This window comes from Stegodyphus dumicola, chromosome 8, assembly GCF_044657685.1.
Source record: "Stegodyphus dumicola isolate Sdum_Otavi_A_Nest chromosome 8, ASM4465768v1".
Lineage (NCBI taxonomy): Eukaryota > Metazoa > Arthropoda > Arachnida > Araneae > Eresidae > Stegodyphus > Stegodyphus dumicola.
In genome coordinates this window covers 12,321,012-12,346,902 of record NC_140775.1, presented here as the reverse complement: position 1 = coordinate 12,346,902, position 25,891 = coordinate 12,321,012, and the positions used below count along the sequence as shown (strand labels likewise).

Here is a 25,891-nt window from a genome sequence, read left to right as displayed (position 1 = left end):
TAAACAACTGAATGGTGAAAATTAATTTGAGCCGATGCGATCGTCAGGGAATTGTGTTAGGTTTTGATAGTAATTCTATTCCTCTTAATTTGTTTAGAATATTTTTTGCCAGGGATGATTTGATAGCTTGCAGCAGTTTATCACTAATAATAAATTCGTTAAATATGCACATTAATGTATAAATGCAATTAATTAAATCTTTTGCGTATATTCATTGAACAGTAGATCCAGATGTCTAGGGAAGCTCAAAAATCTAGAAATCGATATTTAAGATGTTTTAATAGCATTTGTAAGTAATGAAACACAACGCATTAAAAATTTCGAGCCATATAACAAAAATTTCGTGTTAGAAAATTCCGACTCTGACGTCTCTATGGATGCTCCAGAGACCAAAACTGACTCGAAGAATGGCAGTATGTCAATAGACACTTTAGCAGTTGAGCAGAAAATGAGGAGTGGCTGTGATAATAATGAAACAGAATATTCTCTAAAGATTGAAGAAAAGTATAAATGTGATGAAATTGATGCATTATTGCAACAAAGCGACTTAAATGAACAGCAAATTGATTGGTTCAGTCCTGTACCTTGTAAAAGTAATGCATCAGATGCAAAAGAATTTTCTTATTCTAAAATAGAAACTTTAAATCCTGAATCTGAAGATGTAACTTGTGTAGTTTTAGCGTCAGAGAAAGCTTTAAATGCTTTGGTTGAGTGTTTAGAAGGTGTCAGTACTAAAAGTGAAGAAAGAAGTACCGATATCAATAATATTAAAGATGAAAGCGAGCTGCAGTCTTCTGCAAGCAAAATTTCTGGTTCAAAAAAAGTAGCTCATATTAAAAAGGAACAAAATTTGCCAGAAGAAGGAAGCATTAGTGATACTGATATGGCTCCTCAAAGACCGGGTATTGAATGGAAGCTTGGAGAGTTTTTACAGGTCAGAGAAAAATCTCATTGGTATGATGCTAAAATTATTGACATAGATTGGACTAAACACAAAATTAAAATTCATTATTTAAAATGGAATGCAAGATATGACTCATGGTTTCCTATGGAAAGTGATAATCTTAAACCCTCTGAGATAAATAAGTTACCTGAAAAGAGCAAGTCTAAAACGTTCGTTGTTGGGCAGAGAGTTCTTGCTAAATGGAAGGATAATATGTGTGAAGCTGTTGTCAAGAAGTGTTTAGATGAGGACGATTATCTTGTTTTATTTAAAGAAGATGGTGCTCAACGTAAAAAACATGCATGTGATCTTCAAGAATATCCTCAGAAAAGTATTAAATCTCCTTTAAAAATTGATTGTGAGAAAAAAGTAAAAGTTGCAACTAAGCAATTCATTATTAAAGAAGACCACAATCAATTCAAGTGTTCAGTTAGAGGATGTACTAAAAGTTTCCGTAAGGAAGAGCTATTGGCATCGCATTTAAAACATTATCACAGTGAAAAAAGATTTGAAGGAAATGCAAATAAGATGTCTGCATTAAAAATTTACTCACCCTTTGAAAAAAATGGGCATAAAACTGTAAGAAAAATTTCTCCAAAAGTGAATGATAATTATAGAAAGGATTTAAATAATTCTTCTTTTACAGAAGAAACTTCTGCAAAACAGCCTTCTAAATTTAGAAACACAGCTAGGCATTCTAAACATGAGGAAATAAATTTAAAAGAACAGAAGCTGCCAAATTTGTCGAGACATAAATCTGGTATTGCCAAGATAGTCCCTCTTTCACCCCGAAAACATACATATGAAGGTAGTGAGAACATTACAAGAAGATGTATAACACGAAAAGTGTCATTACCAGCTAAATTTGCTAGTTCTGAAATTTTTCTAACAACACCATTAATTAAACAGATTCATAATTCAAGTTGTGGCAGGAATAATCAGATTCCTTCAGCAGAACAGAAGAAAACATATAATCTCAAATGTACTTCAGCTTCAAAAATGCAGGTTTCAAACAAAGAAACAAAATCACTTCATGGGCTTTCCAGATATCATAATTTGAAAAAGGCAAACAAAAAGGAGGAAAAGTCAGATTTTCCTCAGACAGAAGTTCAAGTAAAATGCAATGATCCTGTACAAAAGAAATCTCCCATCAAAACTAAAATAACTCATTGGAAGAAACGAGCATCACAAGCTTATACATCTAATATAAACAATGAAAAACTTCACTTAGATATTAAAGACGATTCAGATTTTAAATCTGTTGAGAAAGATACAACAGATAATAAAGTAATTAAAAAGGAGTTATGTGAGAATAATGTGAACTCATTAGAAGTTTGTCAGGATGAGAGTAATTATGAAATGGATTTAGATAAAGATAAAATATATAACTCTTCAAACAGCGAGTTCAATTTAGAGTTTGATAGTAAAATACCACTGATAAATAAAAGTAAGAGATGGAAAAGTATGTTTAGTGAACAATTAGAAAAATTTCCATCTGATATAAGCAAATCTTCAAATGCAGATATTTCCAGTGAAATCAACAGTGATTTAATTGGAGATTCCAGAAGCAATATATGCTCTCAAAATCTGCAAATTATGCCGACTGATTTACAGTCTGAAGCTTGTTCAAACTCCGCGGAAGTTTTATCAACCACTGATGCCATTGTGGGAGATCCAGACTTGAAAACAATAAATCAGTTTCAAGATGGAATTGATGATCTTCTGAGTGAGCAAGTGAATACATTTGCTGAGCAAAATCCTGATAATTCTCGTGGAACATCTATTGAAACCAATGGTGTTTCATTGCCAACTGGTCCTGATCTTTCTAAACTTTCGTTGCCAGAAGAAATTTTGAGCGAATCCCAGACAATTAAAAAAGCTGAGAAAGGTAAACTTGGTTCACCTGATGCTGGATACCACATCAAAAAAGAAATTAACAAAGTAGATTCTCCATCAATTGTATCCAGTCATGTAATGAATACACGTCATAAGAAATTAATTTTGGAAAAAGCAAAGATAGAAACTTCTGAAAATAAAACAAATTTATACATGAGAAGAAAAATGAGAAGACCTGCTTGGATGGGGAAATCAAAACGCAGACGGTCTAGGTCTAAAAATGAATCAGCAGACACAGATTTGATGAAGGATTCCCATTACAGCCCATTAAAAATCACTACATATTCTGCAGATGCTAAGGAGTTAACATCTGGTTGTTCAGTTCCTCAAACTCCTCTGTTGTCTGATGAAGAATATGTTGATGACTTAGAATATGAAGCTGATGACCTAGTAGTTTGTATCTGTAATAGTACTGCTGATGAAGGTAAAATGATTCAATGTGATTTCTGCAAAACTTGGCAGCATTGTGCATGTCTTAATATAAAATCTATTGGTAAGGAAGAAGAGCACATGTGTTGGAACTGTCGTTATTCAAAAGCTATCAAAGAATCAAAAGATAAATATTATTTAGAATGGTTGGCAAAGCGTGAATTTCCTTCTTTCAAGTTTTCTGAATATGCTCGTGGTTGTGATTCTCTGGACAAAAGCCTCATGCCGATTCAACATGTTTCTGAGCTTTGCAACAGAACAAAACAGCTCAAACATATTTTGTCAAAGTGTAAACAGGTATTCTCAATGTTGAATAATTGTTCACAGCGTGAAATGAAAAATAGTAGCACGTCAGCTGTTAGTAATGATACATCTAATGACAACACAGAAAGTGCAAATTCTAGTATGTCTTTAAATATTTTACCTGAAAGCCTAAGTGCTATTTATTTTCTTGATATTTTAATTAAGGAGTACTTCCTAAAAAATTTTTCAAAAGATCTGTTGACACCTGAGGAAATAAAAATCCTTACTTCATTAAGACCACTTGCACATAATTTTCTGCAGTCTCAAAAATTAGGAGATTCAAATTCAGAATGTGTTGATATGAATAGTGCTGATTTTTTAAAACAGCATCCAGAATTGATTCCCATTTTAAGTAAAATTCAAAATGCTTGCAAAATATTAACATATGATAATAATCTTTGTGAATTAGTAGCATCTGATTCAGCTTTAAAATCTAAGATGAGGGTAAAATTAGAAAGCAGTAATAAATTTGCTGAATTTATTCAAGAAATTAAAATGGGAAACAGACCAGAGCTAGACAGCAATCCTCTAACTGAAGATTTTTCTAATAAATTGTATATTTCATCTTCTTGTTTGAAGAAATGCAAAGCAGAAAAGAAATTAATAGGTCTGACTGTACTGAAAAATTTTGTAAATGGTGAAGCTAAAACTTTATGCGTTGGTTTAGGAACAATTAAGATAATACGTCACATGTGCAGAGAAGAATCGGATATTCTGGGAACTGATTCACAGTGTGGTACTTCTTCCATTAAAGATGATCACCTTTCACTGAGTGGTAGTGATCTTATGGGTATGCATCATGAAGAGTGTTGCCTCAAGGAAGTGAAAGAAAGTCTACTTAATGTATTCAATTATATAAGCACAGAATTAGATTCCATATTTTCTGGCATAAATGTTGCCAGCCATATTGATAATATGCCAGTGGAAGTAAAAGAATTCAAAAATTGTAATGGCAGTGTTAATGAATCGCAGATGATTCTGGAAGAAATGAGAGCAATAGTTAAAGATTTAGAACAGCTGCATGCAGTTCATCAGTTTGATAGTCTAAAGTAAAATCTTTGTCATATTTATATCCTAATATCATATTACTTCAATTAACTTAATTGTTTCTCATAGAAAAACTGGAAAATAAGAAATATAATAATCTATGTCATTAACTGGAATATAAAATTTTACTGCAGTGGTTATGCTTCATCAAGTATCAATTCTAAGTGCTCGAGGAGGTAACTTTGAATACATTTCATGGCATAACTTGCCACAATAAAATTTCTAGTAATAATAGTCTATTTAAAAATTTTTCTCAGAAGATTGCAGAGTTAATGAAGATATAAATTATAAGCAACAAAATTCAAAATTTATGTAATATTTTTAAAGTTTATGTTCTTCTGCATGTAAGGAAATGTAGGAATGAAATATGTCTTGGTCTGAAAAAGAACAAAAGTATAATTAGGATAACAACAATTGACTGCTTCAAGAACTATTATGAAAAAGGTAATATCTGATTTAAAGAGAAAATTGCTTTCACATTTTGTGTTTATAATCTATGCGTTTTAATTTTCCATTATTTTCTTTTTATTTTCCTTTTTTTAAAATAATTTTATGCATGTTTTAAATTTTGCTTTTCTATTATTTTAGTAAGACAAGTGTAAATAAGACTGGAAGATCATCGTTTGTGTGATTATATGCGATGATTGATCAATTTAGAGGTAAGAAAATGGTGTTATTTACTGTATAATTGTTTGTTTCATTTCTAAGTAAAATTATTTTGAAAATGTCATTAATTTCAGAATTTATTAATTTAAAATATTTAGTTTTTTAAGTACTAACATATTAAAGCAAACATCTTGGTCCAGTTTGGCAGTTTTTTACAGAAGAAAAAGGGGAGAAAGGGCAGAATCACCCACTGCTTGGTGCATTTTTAAGAATTGCACATAATCGGTATCCATGTAGAGATCGACCTATTTTCACTTTTAAAAAAAAATCCCAGAATTGCACAAAAATGGCATTGCGCACTCCCTGGACTTAACACATCGACCTATTTTCACTTAAAAAATCGGTACAACTCTGATATACGCTCTAATTTCACCAAATGTGGCGATATATGTTCTGCGCTGGTTTTTGGCACGATTGCATGTTGTATGGCAACCCTGTTGACATTGAAAAATCTTTCGCTGGAGTTCGTTGGTTCCCGCCATGCTTTGTGTCTGAGAAGCTAGGGGGGAAAGATTTAATGGTGAAAGTTGTTGAATTGAAGTTCGGCATAAGGAAATATCGTCATGGCCATCCTGTTGAGGGGCAATGGGTATTTGGAGGTATGGAAAGAAGGTATGGGAGATTATTTTTAGTGGCTGTGCGTGATAGAAGTAGGGATTTGTGATTATTTGTTATTTTATTTATTTGTGAACCATAGTATGAATTTTCTGGATAGTGTGTCTGGCTGTCATATAAGTATGATAGTGATTACGTGGCGGCATGTTAAAGGCGGTATGAAATTGGAATTTCTGCTGTTCGAAAAAGCATTAATGGTAAGTGCATTTTATTTTATTCTTGTTCTTGTTTTGTAGAATGTTATGTTCAGTGTTTTTTTAGTATGAATTTCTGTCGTTATTGTTTTTTTTTTTTTTTTTTTTTTTTTTTAATTGTTTGAAATTTATTTTAGTTATTTTATTGATTAGTGCGTACCGTCTAAATTGTGCAATTCGTAGATGTTTTTTAAAGTTGAAACAGAATGCTGTGTACGTGGTATTCTTCGAAATTTATTGTTGTTATGTTAATTTATTAAAGCGAGGTGTGCGTAGTTCGTAAATTCGTTCGTTGCCTAGATGGTGCCATTCGTAGATGTTTTTTTAAGTTAAAACATATCGGTGTGTACATGCACTCTTGTCAAATAATTTTCACGGTTTTGCTATCTAAATTTTTTGTTTTTGTTTCGGATTTTTAGCTTAAATTGTGTGTTCAAAACGTGGTTGCATTCGCGAAAACCGTGTTTTTGGAGACATTTTAGGCTTAAAGTTCGAAATGTAGACCAAAAATTTAGATAGCAATATGGCAGCGTGGAGTATTTGGCGAGAAATTTGGAGCCTTGAGGGCACATATCAGAGTAGTTCCAAAAAGTCAAAAAAAATCGGCAAAAATCCAATTCTTCTTAATTTTGTAAAAAGCGCCAAACAAATAAGTGGACCATTCTGCACTTTACCCAAAAAAGGTGATTTGGGACAGTCTTTGCATTAACACAATGAATATAGTTACCTAAAGAAATGCTATGTGCATGGTTGCCAGAGTTTGGTGATTTCTGAAAATTTGGCAACTTCTACTAAGGTTGTTAACTAACTACTAAGGTTATATATATATATATATATGCATGCATTAACAACCTTAGTAGAAGTTGCCAAATATATATATACAGTCAAAAGTCTTTAATCCGGACATGCATAATCCGGAACTCAAAGCTACAAACTTTCTGCGCATAATATGTTTACGCATGTGCGTTTAATGTATAACGGACGGTATAAGCTAGGCTAAAATGATCTAATTATCTATTTCAGTTAATGTTGCAAATTGCGTTGTTCCTTAATCTTCTAATTAGATTCGGCTTATATTTTTTGCAGGCTGTTAGAGCAATTTTATAAAAAGCAAGCTTGAGCTTTCGATTACGTTAAAAAGAGTTTCCGATTCTGGAGCTGCCAAAGCATCTACAAAAGCAAAAGCATGTTTCATTGTACCACTTCCGATAGTAAAGAAAGTGACAGAAAGGTTATTGAAAATGAAAAAATTTCGATTGACAAATTAGTCGGTATTCTCGACACAGCAATTATAGGACTCGAACAGCGGAACTTTGCAGCTGAACAAGAAATTATGTCAGTTTATAGAATTAAGGAGAAAGTATTAGCACATAAAATGAAGCAACTTAAACAACTTACATTGAAAGAAATGTTTAATAAAGTAAACAAATAAACATTAATATTTTTTTTTGTTGTAAATTTTGATACTCTTTAGATCATAATTGCTCTTTATTTCATAAATTATGGTTTCACATTTTTCATTTTATAATTTCTGCATGCCATCTTACAGATTTAAACTGATCATTGATAATCCGGAATCACCGAAGTCCTGACGAGTCCGGATTAATGAATGTACGCTTGCCCGGTCTGCAAGAGCAAAATATAGAAAGAATTTTAAGGAAGATTTTAAAAGGAACTATTCAAGTTTGAAAGATTTTGCAGACAATAATGAAAATGATAAATATGAACAAGGATAGAATTTTAATTGGACAATGAGACTCAGATTTTGGACTTTTTTTATTTTTTCTTATATTTGTTTTCTCTGGCCAGTTCCATTTTTTTGTCATACGGCCGACTTTTGCTGGCTACAACGATCGGGGCTATGCCCTTAATCTTATGCTACCTTTTTAGCTCTTAATCTAATCCTTACCTTTTTAGCTCTTAATCTTAATGCTCTATATATGGATGACAATGCTCGGCCTTATCAAGCCTATGTGGTATCAGAATACTTGCAGACAGAAGATATCACTCGAATGGACTGCCCACCTTACTCACCCAACTTGAACCCAACTGAGCATGCGTGGAAGAATTTGTCACAGCATGCCAAATTCCTCCCTAGACCTTTCAGGAGCTAAAAAGTCACTTTTTAAAGACTGGCGTGCAGAGCCAGATTTAGATTTGATAAGGCCCTAAGGTATTTGAAATATGGGGCCCTTTATAAGTCTGTTGTAATATGTTTTAATACTATTTATATACTGTTTCAATTTTTGGGGGGTGCCCTAAGCTGTAGCTTGTGTAACTTATACGTAAATCCAGCCTTGCTGGTGTGCCATTCCACAAGACTTGATCAACATTTTGGTGAAGTCTATGAAATCAAGATATGAAGTATGCATATCTGTGCAAGGTGACTGTACACCATATTAAAGAAAAAAATTTCTACATGAGGTGATTTAATTTTTCCATCATTTTACATTTTCCATAAATTTGGTTTTAATTGCAATATATAATTAACTGCCAAACATTGTAATTTATTTTAGCTAATGCTTTTATACAAATTTCTATTAACAATTCTATTACCTTTTAATTTTAATGACCAGTGTACTATTGAAAATTACAGGCATGTTTGAAGTGACTTTGAGTTAGTTGAAACTGAAATTTCTGATAATCTGCATCTTACCGATAAAAAGTATTCATGATGCACAGCACTGGGTCACCAAAATAGGTATGTGTGCAACCCACAGCCAAAAAATATTTATGTATTAACCTAGGCATGTGTGTAGCACAACTGTTTTGGCCAGTGTATAATGACAAAGTTATATCATGCCAAGTTTATGTAATTTTCTGATTTTTTTTAAGAAGATTTCTCAAAGAAGGCAAGGTTTCATTACTGAAGTTCTTGCATTTTAAATTTTAGTGATTAATTGCAAGATTATTAGTGTGCCACCATTCTGAAAATGGCTGTTGTCTTTCATGTATTAATTTAGTGAAGAATAAATCACCAGCAAGTTCACAAATGCTTTCCAAAGTCAGCAACAGGACTTTTCGATTGGAAGAAGGGGGAGGTCAGATGATCAAAAAGTACATAAATGAATTAGTCAAATAATTTTGTATATCTAGTTATTTTATTTCTTGAACATTTTAAATTGTTACAAAGTGGGAGGAGAGGTGAATTCATCTGACACCTGCAACATTCAGAAGACTATTTATGCATCTTTTTCAGAAAATACACTATACAACTCTTCAGATGCTTATTATATAACTTATCTTAGACTGTTAACCTCTTTTCGCTTTGTTTTTTTCTGTGGTTTTATCCATTTTTTTTCTGTGAAGTTTGATTCTGATTAGTTTTAATCTATTTTATTTATAAATCATAAATACAGTACAAAGTCTGTAATCCAAACTCATCGGGACTTTGGCGATTCCGGATTAGGGGTTTTTCTGGTATCCGGATTAGGAAAATCCGGTAAGATGGCATGCAGAAATTATACAATTAAAGATATGAAATCGTAATTTATGAAATAAAGCACAATTATGATCTAAAGGGTATCAAAATTTACAAAAAAAAGCTCAATTTTTATTTGTTTACTTTATTAAACATTTCTTTCAATGTAAGTTGTTCAAGATGCTTCCACAAAAAATTCAAAAAGTTCCTTTTTCTTGTGTCATATATAGTGGACTTTCCAATGCCATACTTCTCGCATAATTTTGAGACGGATAGGCCTTTATCTGTTTTTTGCAGCAATTCCACTTTTTGTTTAATGGACATCAAAGTATGCTTTCGCTTTGTAGATCCTTTGGCAGCTCCAGAATTGGAAACTTTTTTTGACATAATCGAAAGTTCAAGCTGGTTATTCTAACAGTCTGCGAAAAATAATAAGCCGGATCCAATCAGAAGATTAAGGAACAGCGCAATATGCAACATTAACTGAATGCCTTGGATAATTTTAGCCTAGCTTATAGCGTTCGTTATACATTAAATGCACATGTGTAAACGCATGCTCATAAAGTTTGTAGCTTTGAGGTCCGGATTATGGACATCCGGATTACAGACTTTGTACTGTGTAATTTTCTATCTGTGGGTTTTGGATTGTGAGTTTTGGCTTTTTATTATCCTGCTTTTTGGAAACGAAAATTTAGAAACCTGTAAAATACATTTTGATGAGCTCATAACCATGCCAGGCTATATGTTTTCGAAAAAAAATCCTCATTTCTAAATAATATCTCCTTCTCCTCATTTCTAAATAATCTTTTCAAAACCATGGTATAGGATTGGCAAAATTCTTCCACGACAGGAAATATCAGCCAGAAGAAATAGATTTCTTTCACTTAGTAAAAAAATGGAAGAAACTTTTATTTTATTCATATATGATGCTGATATATTACTAATTTAAGAATTTTAACTTTATTTACAATTTAACTAGTCTTATTTGAGTTCTTACAATAACTTTTTCTTGGTAATAACATTGCGTGTATGTATTTATATGTACTTGGTATGAGATCTTCTTTTGCATTGGATAACTTATATAGATTCTAAAATTGAATTTTGTTTGATATTAATAGCAAAAACTTCAAAATAATAATTACTTACAAAGAACAAGCGTCAGAATTAAATTAAAAAAGATAAATTCCAAACTGAATTTGCATCATCATAAAAGCCATGTTATAAAACAGAATAGTTTTGACTATTGCATGCAGTATCCTATTTTGTAAGCTTGAATAAATGAATTCAGAAGAAGAACAAAAAATTTATTTTAATGCAGCTGAAATTCAGTCTTAAATAAATTTGTGAATAGTTCCTAAGAAATTTCAAAACTGGCACATCCCTTTCATATGAAATTTAACATACTGCAGATTTTGTATGTATGTGTTTAGAAACAGTGTTTTCTCAATAGGATGAGCAAGTTTCTTCCATTCTGGAGAAAATTTGAAGAAAGAAATTCATTTCTTACTTCTTTTTTATTCATATCTAACACCAATACGTAACTAATCAATATGAATATTTCTGTTATATGTATGGACAAAAAAAAGGGAAGTAAAACAAAATTTCATATAGATTGAGACATATTTAAAACACTGAAATACTTCTTGCAACTAATATTTAAATATGCAGATTAAAACAAAGTACTAGTATTTATTTATACAACCATGAATTGTTTGAGCGAACATGACTGAGTGGGAAAATTTTCAATGAAATACCATATCAAGAAAAGAATGAGAAGAATTATTGAAAAATCCAGTAAAGTATATTAGATTTTTGGGGAAAAAATTACCATTTTAAATTTTATTGAAGAAATAACAAAACAGTTTCAGATAATATAAACTATTATTAATAAATTTAACCCCTTTAGTAGTCTCATAGATACATCACTGCTCATTTCTACCCTTTTCATCTTTTTTTAGTTTTTTGCAATGCATAGAAGAATCCCCACATGCCCAACCTGTTAGGATATGTATAATGCTAAGTGAAGATTTTTTTTTCTTTCTAATCAATAATATTTTGTCCCAGATCAAAGTGATGAAGGTTTTATAAAAATGTTTATTAATACCTGGTGAAAGGATTCTGTATTTACTAGCATTTGGAAGATCATGTCTGTCTACTCCTATTAAGCTGAAATCCATGTGTGTGGGATTTTTTTTTTTTTCCCTTGCACAAGGGCCCAAAAAACTTAATACATATGCAGATAACAATAGTCCATTTCACTGAGGAGCACTAGAATATTTTATGCTTAATATCTTGCTGCAGTCTCCTGCTTTTTAAACATTTCTTGCCACACAGGCAACCAGAAAGCACAAAAAGATCAGAACATTTGCAATCGGTAATAAAAAAAGAATGTCATTGTTGACATGGGAGGGAAGTCTAAGAACCATTCTTTTATTTTGCAAAATGGAAATAAAATTTTCTTGATAGTCTTCTAACAAGAGCTCTACTATCAGTGGCCAGACTGTCTTTAGAATATTCACTTCAGAGCAATTTTTCCCTTTCTAGCTACGCTCATAATCATGGTAATGATTGTTATGGGAGATGATCAATTTCTCTAATTTGCTAAAAATCTGGTTATCCCATGCATTAGATGATAATCTCACAAACAGATGAATAACCAAAATAAATTTTCTAGGTTGACAGGTACAGGTTCAAGCAAGGCCAGCACCTATGTAACCAAGTATATTAACCTTTCGAGGATGGGATGGCTGTTATATTGGTCATGGTATTCCCTGTTTGAAAAGATGAGTATGTCCTCTTTAGTGGCCATGTCATTTTCTCCCATTTTTCAAATTGAAAAGGTGGGGTGAACTGTCAAGTTTAATGCCCCTGGAGTCTTAACCACTTATCGCTTTCAAACGTCTTTGTGTTAAGGATGTGGTTTCCCTTTCCAGCTTCAGAATTTGGAGATAATCTCATTTGTAATTATCTTGTAAATTCTTCCCATTCTTTTAAAATCTGTATACACTGCACAAATTTCTCCTTCCGATTTGAAAGCTTTTGCTCAAAAAAATTTGCAATACGAAATATGCGAACAATGTTTAGTACAAGGCATATTTGAACTGCATATTTTAAATTTTCAGTTTTTGCTCTTAAGCATTACACTTTCACACAAATTTGTAATATTTATGTACACTTAAAATTTTAAGTTTTCTGCAATTTAAATTTTAACATTTCTGTACAGTTTTAAGTTTTTAATCATGTGTGGTGATAATATTTTATTTTTTTAACTCCGTCCATGGAGAAAATTTTAAAGTATTTGGATAATTCCAATAAAATATGCTGCAAAACAGATTAAACAGTACAAGGAAATATGACAGTAAATAACATTTGTGTTTACTACAACATGTACAGGATGTTTCTTTGTTTACGAAACCGTGAATGTTTGTAAATTTAAGAAAATGTGCTCATAATATCTATGAAAAAATTTAGAGGTATTCAAAAAATAGATGGAGACCTGATAAATAAAAATATTTATAAAATAACAGATATGGAGTCATTTTATAACATAACTTCAAAATATAATAGAATTAACTTTTATTATCACTTTATAAAGGCAGTTAATTTGTTAAGATAAATTTAAAAACATTACTTAAAATTTCATACACTTTTCTTAGAAAGGCATGGGCTATAATATGGAAAAATAGAATCACATTTTCTCTCTATATGTGTATATATATATAACTCTTAAGAAAGTCCAAAAAGAATTTTTAAAGTTAAGTTTTTTAAAAAACAAAGAGACGAATCTGCATGAATGCTGCTAGAATGAAAATAATAAAATTAACAGAAAAGGTCGGAACAAAACTGATAAACTATAATTTCTTCTCTATGAAGGCTCTAACAATTTCTTTGTCTATGAAAGACATAACCCAAAAGGGGTACATGTAAAATTAAAAGAAACTTCAAATATCTATACTAAAGTGAAAATAATGCAAAATAGAACAATAAACAAAATATATGTATTAATCTTTTCTATTTAACTCATCAAACAGAACATATCAAGTGAAGAGTGTTTTGAAGTGCGTACTTAAACCAAGTTGATTAATGAGTTCCGAATACATGTTTTGTTCCTCTGAATCATTTGAGAAAACATATAGATATAAATATTAGAAATCAAATCTTAACTTTAAGACATTTTTGTGGCTCTCAAATGTTCAGACCTTTTCCCTACGTACATTCACAACCTCAGGACTACAAAAATAAGGTACTAAAGTAGAAACAAGAATAAAAAATGTAAAATATATATATATATATTTTTCTTTTTTTCTCAAAAAACCTGAAAAAAAAATGAAATGCATAAAAACCTAAAAAGGCTAAACGAACTAATTACAATCATATATATCAAGAGGGAAAACGCTAAACAATAAATGTATACATATACATTCTCTTTTGTATACGAATGAGTAGTCTGATTTGGAATCAAATGCTCCTTTAAATTATCCCTTCATAAAGAAAACCGTCTAAACAGTTTAGACAAGAATCAATATATTTCCCTTTCTGTTGTAAAGAAAAGGATGAATCAAACTATCTGAATGAGCCATTGTTGACAACAGCAAGGGACTTCTTAAAAGGGGAATAGCATAAACTTCTTAGAAGATGAAAAACCTTGATTTTGTAACGATCTTACAGAACTCAGATCCCTGACTTCAAAAGGTTAAGTATCGCCAAGCCTTGCCAACATGCATGCCTTCTCTGAGCTTTAAATCCAGGCCTTTTGGTACAGCAGTCAGCAACACTAACTACTGTCTTGAGCAGCTCTTCTAGGTTGACATCTGAAACCTGATTTAAATGTAAATAAAAGAGCATTCTTTCCCAGAGGACCCTTGTTCTTCATCATCTGAAGCTGGAATGAATGATTTGGTCTAATTTCCCTCCTTTTATTGCTTTCTGCAGGGTTGCTTTACTTCTCAGAATCGGTTCTAGGATTTTTCAAAAGCAGCCTTCAAAAGTCTCTTAAAACAACAAATTATTATGAAAGCTTTCATAAGGTACTAAATTCATTATTTAATTGTAGCCATTTTAGTATGTGGTTTTTGTTCGAAGGACTGAAAAAAGATTTAGCCTGTCAACGTTTATTACTAGCTATTGTAAATACCGGGCATACTAAAGTAAAAGAAAATATGAAAACTTACATTTGGTAATCGCGAATCATGTAAGAAACTATGATGAAATCGTTGATAAAATTAGATATTTACATATATTAGCTAATATTCAGTAAGTTTGTAGAGACATTAGGTATTTTGGAAACAGGAGATGTGAATTTTGAAAGCCTTCATCGGGAATCCAACTACAGACCTCTGGAATACGCGCCCAGCGTGCAGACCACCACACCACAAAGGCATGTTAGGAAGGCAGTAGAAATGCCTTATATACACCCTCCTTTTAAAGAGCGACTGGGGTTTCTAGGGAATCCAGTCGCCAAATCCTGGGTGAGGAGCGTGATCATCTACCACCCTTATAGTTGGGTGCCACTTGTAGAGACATCAGGATTTTTTGAAAGCAAGAGAGATTGAAAAATTAGCAATGCCTTTGCTGGAAATCAAACCATGGACCTCTGGAATACGTGCCCAACATGCAGACCACCACATCACGAAAACATGCTAAGAAAGCGGGAGAAATACCTTTTAACTTTATGTGAAATATACATGATTTATATATAACAAGGTATTTTACATAATTTAAAGAAAATAATTATTTCTATTTGCTTATTGTTCTAAATATTTATACTATTATAAAATATGTAACTTATATTTACTATTATTTTGCTTTTTTAACAATTAAAATTGTAATAATTTTTCGCTGTATATTGTTTCATTTTTCTTCCTTCCTCCTCTCTTTTTAATAATTCAAAATGGCCCATTTGTTAATCTTATATAGCAACTAATTCTACACATAAGTTGTACAGTTTTTTATTTATATATATATATATATATATATATATATATATACCATATTTAAATATTTTTTCTTTGAAAAATTCAAGTAGGTGTACGATGTTCAAATCAATTAATTATTGATTGATTAATGTAATGATATTTCTACGCATATTATTTATGAGTGGGCTTATTTCCATGTGAGCATATATATTTATGTGAGCTTTTTTCCATGTGAGCATATTTCTAAGTGAGCATTTTTCCATGTGAGCTTTTTTTCTATGTGGGCATATTTCTGCGTGGGCTTTTTTTCCTGTGAGCATTTATACCTGTGAGCATTTATACCTGTGAGCATTTTTCCTGTGGACGTTTTTCCGGTTATCCTCAGAATTATACCGTACATACCAATTTGAATGCTTTCACTAACCTTACATATAATTTTGAATTCTTTTCCTCACATTTTTAAGCTATTCTTATTGTTTTGATTAAAATGATAAATGCATCATTTTTTTAATAAAAAAGGTAAACATATTTTTACTAAGAATCATAAATACTGTTGTTCATAACTTGTAATTACATATCAGTATTATGAATGCCTGGTTAACTAAAGAGCTGGTTTGCTCCATATGTTCAATTAATGTTAATATCTGTGGTATTCAAATAATTATAAAAATTTTGAGGCATTTACGTGTATATGATAAAGGGAACATTCTTAAATCTGATTGATAGATTCAGATTTTTTGAAATGTAGAAAATCATTGATGTTGAAATATTGAGAAAATACTATGAAAAATTAAACAGTGTAACTGTAAAAAGTATCCTAAATTGGGATAAAAAAGTGTGTTATAGAATGTGAAAACTTTTCTAAGTTGTAGAAAGATTAAAATCCTGAGTAAGATAACTTTCATTAAAGAAATATCCATAATACAATTGTGGCTAAATATAATTCACATTTAACAAAGTGATGTGAATGGTAAGCTCAATATATTTAAGTCATAAATAATTGTCTATTGTCCTTCTGTGTCATGATTAATGTGTATTCCCTTCATGCAATCCCAGTGTTCCACTGTTGATTCACGAAAATATGGGCAGCCTTTATATACTTAATTTCTTTTAATCTGTTTCATCGTATTCTGTAAGACTTATTTAAAAGAAGTTTTCTTTTTCATTTAACCATAGTAATATGTATATAAACTATATTATTTAGTTTATGCATTCTTTCTGAGATGTTTTATGAGCTTTTCTTCCTAGACAGGTATTGTAGCAATGAACTGGATGTTGTTGAAATTGGTGACATGCTGAATCCAACAGATAGAATCAAATCAGAAATGATTGTCTACTAACTCTAGTACCTCAGCAATCAGCCTACAGTGGGATCATGGACCATGGCCAAGCTGAAGCTTGTTTTTCAGCTGTTAGCATGCCGTTACAGTGTCTTAATGACAGTCAGATATCTTTATGGCATTGTGCTGCCATAAGTTCATACACTTTTCACAGCTCTTGGTGTTGATTGCATGGGTCAGTAATTTATATGTCCACATAAATTTTGCTTGTTTAATTAATGGTTACAATTATTTTTATAACATGGCAATTAAGATCTTCTGATCAGTTTGTTGAAGTAAGGCATTTTAAGAAAATGGATTGTACATCAAAATATCGCTCTTAAAAATTTACAAGATTGCAATTTTTTTTTTCTTTTTTTTTTTTTCTTTAAACAGAAATGTTGAATAAAGTTTCAGACTCATAAATAACCATATTCATAGCATGAATTAGTAATCTCAAGCTTGCTTTTCAGCAGGATTCTGGTATTTATATAATGGTACTCTTAAGTATGATATAATATCCATACTTAAGAGTCTAGAATCAGGATGAAATAGAAGCTTTAATAGCCAAGGGTGAAAATATTGCTTTTCACATTCTCAGTACCAATTTTGGTCAAGAAATCCAGTATGCTCTTTAAATTAATTATATTACAGACATTTTAAAGGAAGACATTTGGTATATAATAACCACTCTTTCTCATCAAATTTATACAAGTATTTTCCCTTATAATATTCATTATTATCGTTTGTGATTGTAGATCTACCATGTTAGTTTCATTCAGATTCATTAATGAAAATTCATATTTAAAATTTTAGTAACTGTATATATGAGTAATACATATTTTCTCATTGATATACATATCAGAAATTACCCTCATTTCATTTAAACTTTTCTTAATGTTTCTTATTCCAAGTCCTTGCAATTTAATCCTTTTGCCTGTCTTTAGCTTTCAACTTAAGAACAGTAATGGTAATATGATTTTGCCCAGTCTGATCCAAGCTTTAATCTAGAATTTTTTTTAAAAATGAAATCTAAAGATCTTGCACCTTCCCTGTTCCTTGCATTAACTTCTTGGGAGGAATTAGAACTGATCGATTTTAAGTGCTTTTATGTCACAAAGATACCAACTATGCAGGTTTCTAGACTTTTCATTATTTCTTTTGAGATTTGAAATTGTACTTATTATTGGGAATATTTTGAATATGTTTGAAATAGTTAGCTAATTCGGACAAAATATGCTATTCATCTGCTTTGAACTTTAATCTTTATGCAGAGTTAGCTGAAACTTTTTTCTTATGAATGACACAGGTTGGGAAAACCTAAAAACTTACGTGTGGTGAATTCATTCTGGCAAAAATAAATGTTGAAACTAAAACTCCTGTCATAGCAGTAAACGCAAAACATAACAAGCAATTTTTCTGGGAACATTTTCTTGAAAAATTTTTATCTGAAGCTTTTATTTCAAGGCAGAAAAACTGTTTTTGGTGCAGTATTGTGCAATAATCAAATCAGATGGAAACACTGGTCACAGAATTTAACTATATAATCTAATTATATGAAATTGCTGGAAGCATGATTCCTAGAAATGTTCTGTTCAATTAAATGCTGGAATTTGTTTTTTAGTCCGATTGCAATATTGGTGCATATGATTTTATCCATTTGCTTTTTAAAGGACAGTTCTGAGAATTTTAAATGATGTATCAAAGTTAAATTAACAAAACCGATTTCAATCTGAAGTAATGCTCATTCAGATGTTCTCTCTCATTTTTTTATTAATTTTTTTATGTATCGATAATAAGGAAGTCATTGATATAATTTTAAGCATTTACAGTAGATTCTGATATCACATTTTGCAGTACTTTTTGTGGTAGTATTCATTAATTAATACTTTTTGTGTTATATTGAAAAAGAGACAAAATAAAAAATATTCCTCTCCTTGCAAAATGACTGGTAAATGATTATTCATTGAACAAGTATCAGCACAGTATGTTAGAAACTGATTATTTATTGAGTATGAGCACAGTATGTTACAAATGTAATTTATTAATTACAGTATGTGTTAAATGTTTGCAAAATGATTAATTATATGATATAAAATATCTTAATCAGACACAATTTTTAAAGATACTTATATACTAACTAGAGATGTAGGAAGGTGAAATAGTATATACTGTATGAAGCAACACTGCATGTGCTACTGTACATAAATGTTTTTCTGCTATCCAAATTATTAACATTTTTTCAACATGCTCTAACATCTCTGATCTTTGTTTGGTAATTGATTTCATACTTTTCATAGCATTAGCTGATTTATTAGCATCTTTGTTTTTCATAATCATACGGAGCATACGATATGCAGTACCCAAGTCCTAGGTGCATGTTATCTTCATACTTTTTCAGCAATCTCTCTTTTCATCTCCATGGGAATTCTTATAATTTTCTTTATTGCTTGATACTTTCCATTAACTGTCCTAAAACTCATTTAGAATAAATTTGGAAAACATTTGTATGAAGAAACAAAAAATCCCTCGAAAATTCAACACTTACAGAGCAGGTAATGAATTTTCAAAACATTTAAGTAAAAAAGCTTTTGAAAATTCAGAGTTATAGAGCAGATTTTTTACTGAATGATAGAAACAAGTGCATTGGGCACAATGTCAGAGCAGACGTATACAGAGGTATCACTGTAAATGCTATGTTTTGATAGTTCTGAGTTTGTTGCTCTGGTAGTGATGTATTTTTTATCTTAAAAATAAATTAATGAATTTCTGCTGTGATACTGGCCATACTTTCGACTGTTAGCAGTTTGCAAAAAGGAGGTTTTCTCTTAATACTGATAATTTGTCAGTTCCTGTGGTAGATTATTGCTAAGAAAACTTAGCATAAATGTAATATAATACTAAAAAACTGGAAAGCACTGGAAATGTAATATAATACTAAAACACTGGAAGCATCACAAAAAAATGGGTTATAAGCCTTTTATTGGTGTGTTAAGCATTGGATTAATTGCTTAGATATTATTAAAATTTTTTAAATTGTTATCTGTTTATGATAATTTCAAGACTGTATCAAAATATGTGCCATCCTCTGTACATGAAGCTAATCAACTAAAAATAAATAATTATATTTCTGTGACTTTTTTGACGTAGTGATTGCTGGTTTCTTATTTTTTTTAACTAGATAGTGGCTATTGGAAGAGCAGAAGAGACAAATATACAGACAGTACATTATGTTAACAATGTATGTTGAATCTTACTCAAAGACATAATAATTGCCAACCACACATATTTATATGTCTTTTGGTAAACATATTTTGTGAATGTGTAATGCAGTGAATTGAAAAAACTGTGTTTTTTAGTTTGTTTGTATCTAGTAAATAGAGGAAATGGTTTGTAATGCCATCCGTATCTTTTTCACTCTGATTGTCTGTAATAAATTCAGTTATTACTTTTCATGTCAAAATCCTCGTTAGCTGTCAGTTTTTATTACAGTTAATTTGTGTAAAGGAAGAGTTGGTCCAATATTTTCCTGACAATCCTAATTTGAGTACAAGTATATGTGTATCATTCAAGCAAACATTTTATTACTCATGCTGCACTTTGGTAGGGGGAAAAATGAATATTTTTAATCTTCTGCTATCTTTTGTAAGAATTTGGAAAAGGACCAAAAGGAAAAATTTAGAGATGGCAGAGATTTTTATTTTAGGAGTGCCACTGGAAATTAGGAGCTAAAATGTTTTTAGAATTATGAAGGTACTGGCTAGCAAACTTAAAAACTCGCAAAGATTGCACTAGGTGGCAAAATGCCTAGTGCTGACCCTGATGTGCTTTATGTCAAAATTTCATACTAGCAAAAGATACGACATGCAATATAAATCTATTGAGTAGTGCACATATTTTTTATTTCCGTATTTCGTAAGGCAGTGCCTTACTGTACTGAATTTATCGAAATTATTACTTTAATGTATTCATGCATGTTATTCAAATATCATGTTGCATACAGCAATCAATTTTATCTACTATTTATCTTGGCACATATTTACAGATGCGGGGAATGCTGTTATGTTTTCTGTATTTTGTTATCATTTTGGGTACTTTCTGCTTATCTGCATTCCTAAGCAAAGTCTCTAACTCTGGTGACTTTGTGGTTTGTACGAAACATTGTTTAACTAGCTTTATGGCTCACATGTACTGTTCTGTTCATATATAATTATAAAAAGAAGCATCTCATTAGAAACACGAAATTCTATAAGAAAAACTAAAAATTTATATGGCTGATATTTCATTACAGTTGGTGTAGACTATTCAGCAAAATGATGGTTTACGTAAAGCGAATAAATTCATGTGTATTCAGATGTGTGGGTTAGCTATTGTCATGTGTAGTAGTCAAAAATATGTTCAAAACATGACAATTTTATTGACTGTTGAAAATGCAAATGGGTAATATGAAAATACCTCATTTTGCAATGATGATATTTCATTACTATGATAATATTTTGTTTATATGTATTTCAAAAAATATTTTTTTTACTCTGACTAAAAATTGTATTTAAATGCTAAAAGAGTAAAGGTGTCTAAATTTCTGAAATCTGCCATATTTAAAACTTTCTGTATATATATTTATATTTATTTCAGGTATGGGTGAAAATGATGACGGTTTTGCATATAAACAGCTGCCGAAGAAGTGAAGTGAAAGTCTTAAAACTATAAAATAGTTTTATGGAGATTAAGACCTGGACACTAAATTTGAGAAAGTGATGAAAAAATTACTTAGATGGTTAAGTAGTTCACCAGAAACTAGACAAAAGGTTTGATTGGTTGGTATGATTAATTCATTATAGCAAAGTAGTTATGTTGAGGCTATTTGCCAGAGCAGAAATGACTTTATGGAAGAGGAATGGTCATCTGCCTTAGCAGGAAAAACTTATTGTATAGATAAGGAGAAACTGACTTGTATTTGCATTACACTTGAAGAGAATCACAGAAGTGTTAGTCACACAAACTTCATTCAGTTGTTAGGAAATGAGTGTTCTCTGAAGCCACTTTTGTGTGCTTTTAATTGCTTGGAAAATAAAGAGCCTGAAATTTTTGACTGAAAGTTGTTATATCAGAAGCAAATGCGGTGCATCTACAAAGTTTTAACCTTCAGTTCCTGCAAAATTTAAAGAAAGCAGCATGCTTTTCTTTTCTTTTCTTTTCTTTTTTTTTTTTTTTTATTTTAATTTTCAATATTACAGCCCATGTAAATTTTCACAAAGGTAAGTGTATTCATGCAGAAGCTTGATTCCTTCATAGAATTTATCATTCAAAATACTGTTGAACCTTCTTGTTTTAGGGAAAAGAAAGCTGTTTTTAGGTGCTAAATTAACTGGATAATAAATAATGGAGATAGTTCTAAACAGTGACAGTTCTTTTTTACTAGAACCTACTTGGCAAGTAGAATTATGTGATAGCAAAAATCAGTTAGTTGTGACTTCTAATATAACAAAAATCAGTTATTCATTTGAGATTTTTCAAGCATAATATGCCAAATTCTCTTCAGAAATCTGTCCATTACATCTTATGAAATATGGAATTCACTGTTTGTTTCTTTTGAAAATATTCCTTCCTTTCCTTATATATATGTAAGATATAACAAAGACGATAGCTGCTTTAAAAATAATTGGCGACCTCAAAATTAACATACTAAAGATTTGGTGCTTTCCCCTTAAATTCATCTGTTCTCCCAAATTCAAGATCTTTCTGCGTTATGTAACATTACTTGAAAAGGGCAACTAAAACTAATATTAACGAACTTTGATACTTGTTGGTATGCTGGTGTCAGCGCGAATATTATCATGCTCTTACCAACACCTTAAATACTGTGATTAAGGGAAACAATGCATGTAAAACCACGGATAGTACCACTTATTGGTGAAATGCAAAAGAAAACAAATTTTGGCAGGCCCTGGCCTGTGAAAGATAATACAAGAGAAGCACTGCGTAATATATGAATGAAGTAAAGCGTCGGGGATCAAGGAAAAGTTGAGTGAGTGGCTGGCAATAGGCACATTGTGGTCATCCTTCCAATTGCTAACCGCCATGAAAGCAGCTGGGAAAAGAAGCATGTTTCAGGAAGAGATAACATGAAACGTAAATGTGAGAATTTAAGCAAAAATACATTAAATATCATAAGTAAAATAGTGTGTAGCATAGTGCCGGAGATTAAAGTCCTCTTCTAGGAGTTCATATCTGAAATTATCTGCATAATTAACTATATCATTGGTAGTGGCCTTGGTATAGAAATCGTTGTTTATCCTTCCAGGTTATAAGTTCTGATGTCTTCAAGTTTAAGATCTTTATGAAGGTCTGCATTGGATATGAGCAGTGGAGCTCCTGTTATTTTTCTGAGAAAATTATTTTGAAAAGTTTGAAGCTTTAAATAGTCAGATTTTGAAGCCGTGCACCAAGCCGGGGATGCATAAGTTAAAACTGGGCGAAAAATGGAGGTGTAGATCCGCTTTTTCCTAGCAAGGATTTTGAAATAAGAATGTTATTCAGCTCCCTCGACACACCAGTTGCTGTAGTAACATGAGGATTCCAGGTGAGGGTGAAATTGAATTTTGTGCCTAGTAGATAGCTTTAGTGACTTTAGGCACCTGTACGTTAAATAATGCTAAGTCAGCATCCACAGTTTTCTTTCAGTGCTGCCGAATGAGCTAAAGCTTGTATTTAGATGCATTAATGCTAGTCCTCCATTTTCGATACCAACGTTCAATCTCCTGCATCCTGCTCTGGATGCACGTAATAGCATGGCTAGGGTTAAGTGAGGAAGAGAGAATGGCCGTATTGTCAGCATAGCATGCCATGATGCAATTACTGTTATTATCAAACATCAGGAAATCCATGGCTTATATTCAGTAAAACAAAAGCCCTAAATTAGAAACCTGTGGGATGCCCACAGCTATGTTTCTTGGTGTGGAATAGTGTCTAATGGGGAAGGTTCTATTACTAACAAATGACTGAATAATTAATACCATTTCTCAGGTGACATCAAAAAAAAAAAGTCCGTTATGCCAAATGCGGTCAAAAGATATTAACCAATCACAGATTGTCTCTACTTATACCTCAGATTTAGTATAAATACCCTGGTGAGTTAATTACATCATTATTTAAGTTTCACATTCCACACACATTTAGTTTCACATTTACTTCACATTTAGTTCTCCATTTTACGATTCTATTTGCTTCACTGGCCTTGTTACTGTCGGCCGCACCCCTTTCCACCCCCTTAGCTCTCCCTTGGGATACCATGATCATGTAGCATTCACATTATGTGCCATATAGGCAAAAATTCCTGTTAATGAGCCGGACACGTTGCACTGCCGCTCAACATCTCGGGGTAAAATGCTCGGATCGGATACATCATTATTCTGCTAGTTTCTACCTTGCTAATATCTCCTCGCTTCGCTTCTTTAAAATGTCTCCATCATTCTTTTTAAGAAATTATCATAATTGTATGATTAAAGAGTATGTGGTCTATTAGGAATTATTCTAGTGTGGCAGGAAATCTGGAAATAACGATGATAATTGGCTGAAGTTAGGTTTGATATCAACTTCTTCCTCTCGCCCTACCACTCAGCCATCGCGACTCTGCTTCGAAATCATTACGTATATATATATATATATATATACATGGTTACCAAGATTGTCTTTATTCAGAATTTCTGTGGCCATGATAAACATTCTCCAACTTAAGCAAGTGATTGTCCTTTGCTTTAAGATCATAAGCAAAAACATTAAGTTTCAATTTCAATCATACTTTGTTTGAAATAAATCAGAACTAGTATCTGCCATTTGGATCTAACCATAGCATGCAGAAAAAAATTCCTCTTTTTATTCGTTGTGTAAAGTACAAAAGAGGAAAAAATATTTCAGTTTACAAGATTTTGTGAGCAATGGCTTTAGTAATGTTAAGCTCATCAGTTATCGTTCAAAGAGACAGTTGATTTTTTAATAACCATTTTTGAACTTTTTCACTAAAACTGTATTCTTATCCATTTAAGACTGTAAAGATGGGTTCATCACCATCATTATCGCATCCATCATAAAGTGATACATATCAATGAAAAACATTGGATTGCATAAGTGCTTGATCCCTCTTTGATTTACACAATATTTCAAATATCTGAATGGCTATTATTCTCCTTTACAGCTTATTGCTATTCTTTTTTGAATCCATGTCCACTGGATAAAGTACATGATTAACTGCTTAGAATAGTCTGAGAATAAGTGATGAAATTCTGGGAAAAGCAAATTTAGATGCCTTGGTAATAAATGCTGCTAATTATCATTTGGTATGTTTCTGGAATCTGTTGAAGAACTAGTCCTAAAATTTTCTAGATGCACTGTATGTTATGGTTTTTCTAACTAAAAAATTTTTAATATTCTGAAATATTTATTAAGTTACATGCAATTTTCTAAGATATAGATATAAAAATGTTGTATGATATTTAAATATTGTTTGGAAACAGACTTAATTTTAAAAATTACAAAGTGGATGTCTATGGCCAGGGATAGAAGATCTTGGAATTCAATTCTGAGAAAGGCAAGGGCCCATCCTGGGCTGTCTGGCCATTGAAGAAGAAGAAGATGATATTTAAATTTCAATAATTGTAAATATAATCTTGATTAATATATCATATTTATGTTTTTTTTCTCAATACATTTGACAGCATCATCTGTCTAAAAAAACTTTAATAAGTCTGTTGCATTCAAAAAAAATGTTTTATACATGAATAAATTTTACATCAAAATATGTCACTGATAAAGAAATTAAATAACTGAATAATGATTCATCTGTTAATACTGTAATATGATTATTCTATCATTAACTTATTGCTAGACATTAACTTGTCCCTTGTTGTTTCTGTCTTATAAAATATGAAAAATAATCACAGACATCTTGAAAGAATTAATAATTGAAATGTTTAAATGATGGAACTTTGCCTTCATTCAACTATGTCTTATATTTTTAAATTAAGACCATTTTGTTTGATTCTGTTAATGTTGAAATATAAGAAAACGAAAGTTCCTTGCTCTGTTTTATTTAAAATATATTAAAATGTATGTAACTCTGTATAAAATTAGTTTTCCTCTATTGA

The 25,891-nt window shown here is 31.2% G+C and overlaps 1 protein-coding gene across 3 annotated transcripts; it reads left to right on the top strand.

The window, feature by feature from the left end:
- Positions 1–25,891, top strand: LOC118196364 (uncharacterized). Of its 3 annotated transcripts, XM_085821587.1 has the most exons (5): positions 1–5,062; positions 5,207–5,277; positions 12,189–12,301; positions 16,678–16,944; positions 21,384–25,891. In XM_085821587.1, the coding sequence occupies exon 1, from the start codon at positions 374–376 to the stop codon at positions 4,622–4,624; it is 4,251 nt and encodes a 1,416-aa protein (XP_085677713.1). In that variant the 5' UTR covers positions 1–373; the 3' UTR covers positions 4,625–5,062; positions 5,207–5,277; positions 12,189–12,301; positions 16,678–16,944; positions 21,384–25,891. The 3 variants fall into 3 exon arrangements, with proteins under 3 accessions (XP_085677713.1, XP_085677712.1, XP_085677711.1); XM_085821586.1 differs by lacking the exon at positions 12,189–12,301 and having other exon boundaries at positions 16,682–16,944; XM_085821585.1 differs by lacking the exon at positions 12,189–12,301.